A 7,348-nucleotide genomic window follows, 5' to 3' on the forward strand; every position below is an offset into this window, starting at 1 on the left:
ACAAAAGTGAGAACTGTGTTGGGAAAAAAAGAAAGGATCTCCGGTAAAGCGATACGAAAAGAGTGAAACAAAATCAAACAAAATAAAGACGATTTGATCATGATCGATCTAAATGCAACTCGTAGAAAAGCTCACTGCATGCAAGTATCTGATGTCAGAGAAAATAATACTTATATGGCAAAATCATCAACATACGTACATTATTCGGGTGATGAAATCTTACACCCTACTATTATAATTTGTCTTGTTTCCTGCAATGTTACAATATTCCTGGCATTATTGCCCACTTCAATTTAAAATCTTCTTTGAATTTGTCTTGGTAATAGCGGAAAGTTTCAATTGATGATATTGTCAAATTACTAGTAACAAACAACCATCCTGCAGCAAATGTCCAACTTGTTGTATCTATACTATCCTTGACTGAAAAGATAAGAAAAACTGTATAGATTAGTATTTCATACAAGTAATGTGGGGAAGCAACATTGTTAAAGTTAGGCACCGTGTATTTCACCAAAGAAGCCAAATGATAATGTGCGGAAAACTGTAATAATGATAATACGCCAAATGAAACAATCAAGAGGTCGTCAAAAGTAGTATAACGAACAACTTTGTGAGACCCATATCTCAATAACCCTAAATACGTCGCCAGTGAAATCAATATATAGTGGCTTAACCCAACAAAGTAGTGAGAAATATTCATTTTGGAATTTTCAGAAAACTTGGTAACTATTAGGCATTCTGTAAGTCTTCTTAATCCTTGAACCCACAATAGCCTATGAATCAACATTAAATTCTTAAACTTGACTGGATCTGAAGTATCTATTTCTGATTGTTGAAAGGTACTGAAAAACGTTAGTGATGATAATGTGAACAACGTTACATAGAAATGGGTAAACCATGACTTGGGGACTACTAAATTATTCGATATGAAGTCAATCATTTGATTGAATATAGAACTCGATTCCAGACCATTTACTGTGGAGGTTTTTCCATAATGTAGCAACTCGTTAAGTGGTTTGATGAGCTTAACTGCATAGATAGATCCAACAATTATGAGATATAAAATGACTATTAATATCTGAAGTTGATGAATAGACATGACAGACAAATGAAGATGTAGTAAAATTTAGCAAGACAATATTGCAGTTTGGCAACTGAGTGGATTCGGTTTTACTTGTTCTCTTTTTTTTTTTTTTTTTTTGCTGATTTCACTTCTGGTATCGTCGAAACTGGTCGCATGGGTTGGCGGTGTCAACAATGCCAGTAAAGGACTAAATGTGATATGCTGCAAATTCGTCAAAAATTTACAAGAGTGAAACTATACTGCTCCCAACTATTAAGAAAATGTTTGAGTATTGTCTACAAATTTTATACCTTTTGGAAAAATGAATATAAAATTAATCCAACTAAATAAATAATATACCTATAATCTATGATAACAAGTATATAACCGAAAATAAGAAAATAATAATCCCAACAAGAAAAGTAAAAAATAAACGGGCATCCTGACCAACTATCACAAATCGAGTTAATTTGAAATTGATGTAATCAAAAAAGCAAACTCATAATGATAAATTAGAATAGAATACTGAAAATATAACGAAAAGTACAATCAAGCACTTTTCACCGAAAGTAAAAACAAAAAGCATAAAATCAAACTTATTCAATGGTATCACGAAATAATAATAAGTAAGCAAAACAGAAACAAAAAAAAACAACAAAATAATAGCCAATGTTCAAAACAAAACATTTATGGAAACGAAGGAAAACAAGACTATAGAAGATTGATTTAAATCATTATGAAAGCACAAATCAAACCAATGGTGATTTCAAGATGAACTCCAAGTCTTGCTGGAGCAGCAGCTTCAAAAATAGTTGGTGACACAAGAGCCGGAGTTGGTGACGGTTGTTGACCCTCGATCGTTGGCGTTGCCAACGTAGTAGGAGGTTTGCCAACTGTTCCTGGAGTGCTTTCTCCGGCAACTGTGGTTTGTGTAGTGGTTCCTGGTTTACCAATACTTGTAGTAGTAGCAGTCTTGGTTTCAACAGCAATAGTTACAATCAGAACAACTGGGGTTTCATATGGCTTGGTTACTTGTTCAGTAATAATAGTTTCAATACCAGTAGTTTCTGGGTGACAAATCTCACCTACACAAGAAGTGTAAACAAGTGTAGTCAATTTGCTAGAAATAATTTCAGTATAAGAAACATAGCTTGCACTTTCTGGAACAACTGTCTTCGTAGTAAGATGACCCTTGGACTCTGTGTATACCACAACAACTGCGGGAACGGTGGTTTCTTGACCATTGGACAATGTAGTAGGGCAAACGGTGGTGTATTGAACAGTAACTTCACTGGTATAGTATGCACTTTCAATTGGGATGGTTTTAGTGTATACTTGTTGTTGTTCATTGGTGTACACCTGGATACCAGCAGATGTGGTTATGACTTCTCCCTGTGGCAAAGTAGTTGGATAGGTGGTGACATATTGAATGACTTCAATAGTTTCGGCTCCTATTTCACCAGTTGGAACAGTCTTGGTAATGGTATGGCCTTGTTCATTTGTAGTCACATAAGTAGTAACTGCTTCACCTGGAACAGTTTTAGTAATTGTGTACCCTTGTTCATTTGTAGTCACATAGGTAACAACTTCTCCACCAGGGACAGTCTTAGTGATGGTATGCCCTTGTTCATTTGTAGTCACATAAGTAGTAACTGCTTCACCTGGAACAGTTTTAGTAATTGTGTACCCTTGTTCATTTGTAGTCACATAGGTAACAACTTCTCCACCAGGGACAGTCTTAGTGATGGTATGCCCTTGTTCATTTGTAGTCACATAAGTAGTAACTGCTTCACCTGGAACAGTTTTAGTAATTGTGTACCCTTGTTCATTTGTAGTCACATAAGTAGTAACTGCTTCACCTGGAACAGTCTTAGTGATGGTATGCCCTTGTTCATTTGTAGTCACATAAGTAGTAACTGCTTCACCTGGAACAGTTTTAGTAATTGTGTACCCTTGTTCATTTGTAGTAACGTAAGTAGTAGCTTCTTCGCCTGTAATTGTCTTGGTAATTGTGTAACCCTGTTCGTTGGTAGTACAGTACACGATGACTTCGGATGTAATGGTTCTTGGTTGTGTCAACGTAGTTTCGATGGTGGTGGTATATTTGGCAACTTCGGTGACTGGAACTGGGATCGTCTTGGTAACAACAACTTGTTGCTCATTGGTAGTAACAATAACAGCACAGGTCTCAACAACAGTTTCTCCGATGGTTTGAGTAGTGTAAACAGTCTTTGTGTAATGTTTGGTGTATAACTCTTCAATTGGGCAAGTAGTGGTAATAGTTTGTTCATTGACAACAGTAGTTTGTATAACCTCTGTCTTTGTCTTTGTAGTAAATTCGTTGGTTACAACAATGACTATAGCAGTTTCAGTGGTAACAACTTCATTTGGACAAGTAGTAACATAAACAGTAGTCTCCTTAGTGATAGTGTGGTATTCAACTTCAGTAGACTCAACAGTATGCTTCGAAGTTTCTGTTGATGTTTTTGTCTCGGTTTCAGTTGAGGTTTTAGAACATTCAACACAGGTAACAGTCTCAGTTTCTGTTTCTGTTTCTGTAATTTCAGATGTCTCAGTTTCCTTGCCGGTAGATGTCGGTGGGACCTTTTCTGATGATGTTTCCTCACTTGATGTAGGTGGAACTTCTTCACTTGATAAAGGTGGAACTTCCTCTGATGATGATGGTGGAACTTCCTCTGATGATGATGGTGGAACTTCCTCTGATGATGATGGTGGAACTTCTTCACTGGAGCTTGGTGGAACTTCTTCACTTGATGAAGGTGGAACCTCTTCACTGGAACTTGGTGGGACCTCTTCACTGGAGCTTGGTGGGACCTCTTCACTGGAGCTTGGTGGAACTTCTTCTGATGATGAAGGTGGAACCTCTTCACTGGAACTTGGTGGGACCTCTTCACTTGATGAAGGTGGAACTTCTTCACTGGAGCTTGGTGGGACCTCTTCACTGGAGCTTGGTGGAACTTCTTCACTGGAGCATGGTGAAACTTCTTCACTTGATGAAGGTGGAACCTCTTCACTGGAACTTGGTGGGACCTCTTCACTAGATGAAGGTGGAACTTCTTCACTTGATGAAGGTGGAACTTCTTCACTGGAACTTGGTGGGACCTCTTCACTGGAGCATGGTGGAACTTCTTCACTGGAACTAGGTGGGACCTCTTCACTGGAGCTTGGTGGAACTTCTTCACTTGATGAAGGTGGAACCTCTTCACTTGATGAAGGTGGAACCTCTTCACTGGATGAAGGTGGAACTTCTTCACTGGAGCATGGTGGAACTTCTTCACTTGATGAAGGTGGAACCTCTTCACTGGAACTTGGTGGAACCTCTTCACTAGATGAAGGTGGAACTTCTTCACTTGATGAAGGTGGAACTTCTTCACTGGAACTTGGTGGGACCTCTTCACTGGAGCTTGGTGGAACTTCTTCACTGGAACTTGGTGGGACCTCTTCACTGGAGCTTGGTGGAACTTCCTCTGATGATGAAGGTGGAACTTCTTCACTGGATGATGGTGGAACCTCTTCACTGGAACTTGGTGGGACCTCTTCACTGGAGCTTGGTGGAACCTCTTCACTGGAACTTGGTGGGACCTCTTCACTGGAACTTGGTGGGACCTCTTCACTTGACGAAGGTGGAACTTCTTCACTGGAACTTGGTGGGACCTCTTCACTGGAGCTTGGTGGAACTGCCTCTGATGATGAAGGTGGAACTTCTTCACTTGATGAAGGTGGAACCTCTTTCACTTGATGAAGGTGGGACCTCTTCACTTGATGAAGGTGGAACTTCTTCACTGGAACTTGGTGGGACCTCTTCACTGGAGCTTGGTGGAACTTCTTCTGATGATGAAGGTGGAACCTTCTTCACTGGAACATGGTGGGACCTTCTTCACTGGGAGCATGGTGGAACTTCCTCTGATGATGAAGGTGGAACCTCTTCACTGGAGGATGGTGGAACTTCTTCACTGGAACTTGGTGGGGACCTTCTTCACTGGAACTTGGTGGGACCTCTTCACTGGAGCTTGGTGGGACCTCTTCACTTGATGAAGGTGGGACCTCTTCACTTGATGAAGGTGGGACCTCTTCACTTGATGAAGGTGGAACCTCTTCACTTGATGAAGGTGGAACCTCTTCACTGGATGAAGGTGGAACTTCTTCACTGGAGCTTGGTGGAACTTCTTCACTTGATGAAGGTGGAACCTCTTCACTGGAACTTGGTGGGACCTCTTCACTGGAGCTTGGTGGGACCTCTTCACTTGATGAAGGTGGAACCTCTTCACTGGAACTTGGTGGGACCTCTTCACTGGAGCTTGGTGGGACCTCTTCACTTGACGAAGGTGGAACTTCTTCACTGGAACTTGGTGGGACCTCTTCACTGGAGCTTGGTGGAACTTCCTCTGATGATGAAGGTGGAACCTCTTCACTGGATGATGGTGGAACCTCTTCACTGGAACTTGGTGGGACCTCTTCACTGGAGCTTGGTGGAACTTCCTCTGATGATGAAGGTGGAACCTCTTCACGGGATGAAGGTGGAACTTCTTCACTGGAGCTTGGTGGAACTTCTTCACTTGATGAAGGTGGAACCTCTTCACTGGAACTTGGTGGGACCTCTTCACTGGAGCTTGGTGGGACCTCTTCACTGGAGCTTGGTGGAACTTCCTCTGATGATGAAGGTGGAACCTCTTCACTTGATGAAGGTGGAACCTCTTCACTGGATGATGGTGGAACTTCTTCACTTGATGATGGTGGAACTTCACTGGAAGAAGTTGGTGGGGGACAAGGTACTGGCTTTCCGTACCATGTCCAATCACAACATGCAGTAACCTTATTCTTATCATCAAAACAACATTTATCCAATTTTGGCTTATGATGATTATCAAAGCACTGAGGACAATTACCTGAAATTGGATGGCCATCTTTATCCTTTCTACAATCATTGTTGTTATTGGTTCTTTTATCAATCTTAATTTTGTTAGCGAATGGTAGATACGGTGGTGATTCTATTAAACTAGACATCACATAAGATATCAAGAAGATATAAGTCACGATTGCAACTCGTGATTTCATTATTATCATCTTGAATTAGCAATTTGGGATAATAGCGACAGTAAAGTTTGATTTATAGTAGGAATAAAAAATTTAGAAATACAGATGGTAACAGTCCCAAGTATTTATAGAGTTTTTTATATATTTATTTATACACATTTCTACAAGCTTTTGATTATCCACAATATTAACAAATTTCAGTTTTACTTACCAATAAATCGAAGGATATCCACTAATGGAACAATAGATATTTTTAGAATACTATCAAACACAATTTCATCCCTTGGCAATTTCTCAAGTGATTTCCTTTCCGTTTACATTATTATTCATACTGTATAATCTCCTAAATTGCAGCAACTATCCTGGGTCATTTCTTTTTTAAAAAATATCTACACAATAATAGATTCATGAATTGAATTAAGTAATGCAAAACTTGAAAATATAATAAGACAAAAGTGATGAAAGTTACAATCAAGAAAACTAAAAATAATAGAACAATAACATTAGATGAATAAAGGATATAAAGATAACGTAATTGAAAAAATCCCCCATTGAAATTTATGCAATGATATCTCCTCCTTTCTTTTTCTTGTATTAGTTGTTAAATTCGTATTGCATTTTCCGCAATATTTTTTTGAGTGTTGATTATTTCTTTGCAGTTTTTGCGGCAATTTAAAGTTTTTTTTTTTTTTTTTTTTTCTTTCCTCAAAGTTTTGAAATTATCCCCCAACATCCTTATTTATAATGTATCTATGTGGAACCCTTTGTACTACTATCAGGCTTTCTCATAACCAAGTATCATCCCTTATTCATTTTGTCTCTTCTACTCCACAGTAATAATTGATCCTTAATAAATTCATTTAGCAAAGTAGTTATTTTGCATATTATCAATTGAATTTTTATTTTTTTTTTTTTTTTCAATCTTTTGAAACGATCTTGGGGCTTTATTTGTAAATCAAGAGATTGTTCAATCTTATTGATAATTTTACATGTGTGGGGATAAGAGTAATATATGTGTTTGTGTGTGGATTTTTTTGATCTTCTTTTCGTATATACCCATTGAGCTTCCTATCTTAAATGTTTTCAACTTGATATGTCCTTATTTGTCGTTAACAATAGGATTATCTAGAGTTAATGTGAATTAATGATAAAATTTTGTATATGAGCTGCTTGATAGTTTATTTTTAATTTTGAGCTATTTTAAACCCCTACAATTGCTCTACTTAATGG

The 7,348-nt window shown here is 38.4% G+C and overlaps 6 protein-coding genes across 6 annotated transcripts; 3 read left to right on the forward strand and 3 right to left on the reverse strand. All coding sequences in view use genetic code 12, as the record gives it.

Annotated features, from left to right (window-relative positions):
* Window positions 1–259: 259 nt before the first annotated feature.
* On the reverse strand, window positions 260–1,099 carry DFG10 (putative polyprenol reductase; the record flags this gene model as incomplete). The annotated part of the gene is made up of 1 exon (XM_002547608.1): window positions 260–1,099. One exon carries the CDS (start codon window positions 1,097–1,099, stop codon window positions 260–262), a length of 840 nt encoding a protein of 279 aa, XP_002547654.1.
* Window positions 1,100–2,248: 1,149 nt separating this feature from the next.
* Window positions 2,249–3,316, forward strand: CTRG_01962 (uncharacterized protein; the record flags this gene model as incomplete). The annotated part of the gene is made up of 1 exon (XM_002547609.1): window positions 2,249–3,316. One exon carries the CDS (start codon window positions 2,249–2,251, stop codon window positions 3,314–3,316), a length of 1,068 nt encoding a protein of 355 aa, XP_002547655.1.
* A 422-nt stretch (window positions 3,317–3,738) lies between these two features.
* On the forward strand, window positions 3,739–4,125 carry CTRG_01963 (uncharacterized protein; the record flags this gene model as incomplete). The annotated part of the gene is made up of 1 exon (XM_002547610.1): window positions 3,739–4,125. One exon carries the CDS (start codon window positions 3,739–3,741, stop codon window positions 4,123–4,125), a length of 387 nt encoding a protein of 128 aa, XP_002547656.1.
* A 288-nt stretch (window positions 4,126–4,413) lies between these two features.
* CTRG_01964 (uncharacterized protein) lies at window positions 4,414–5,895 on the forward strand (the record flags this gene model as incomplete). The annotated part of the gene is made up of 1 exon (XM_002547611.1): window positions 4,414–5,895. The coding sequence occupies one exon, from the start codon at window positions 4,414–4,416 to the stop codon at window positions 5,893–5,895; it is 1,482 nt and encodes a 493-aa protein (XP_002547657.1).
* Window positions 4,937–6,148, reverse strand: CTRG_01965 (uncharacterized protein; the record flags this gene model as incomplete). Its single annotated transcript, XM_002547613.1, has 1 exon — window positions 4,937–6,148. The coding sequence occupies one exon, from the start codon at window positions 6,146–6,148 to the stop codon at window positions 4,937–4,939; it is 1,212 nt and encodes a 403-aa protein (XP_002547659.1).
* On the reverse strand, window positions 5,035–6,009 carry CTRG_01966 (uncharacterized protein; the record flags this gene model as incomplete). The annotated part of the gene is made up of 1 exon (XM_002547612.1): window positions 5,035–6,009. The coding sequence occupies one exon, from the start codon at window positions 6,007–6,009 to the stop codon at window positions 5,035–5,037; it is 975 nt and encodes a 324-aa protein (XP_002547658.1).
* Window positions 6,149–7,348: the final 1,200 nt, after the last annotated feature.

Source organism: Candida tropicalis (genome assembly GCF_000006335.3).
Source record: "Candida tropicalis MYA-3404 genomic scaffold supercont3.2, whole genome shotgun sequence".
In the NCBI taxonomy this organism is placed as follows: domain Eukaryota; kingdom Fungi; phylum Ascomycota; class Pichiomycetes; order Serinales; family Debaryomycetaceae; genus Candida; species Candida tropicalis.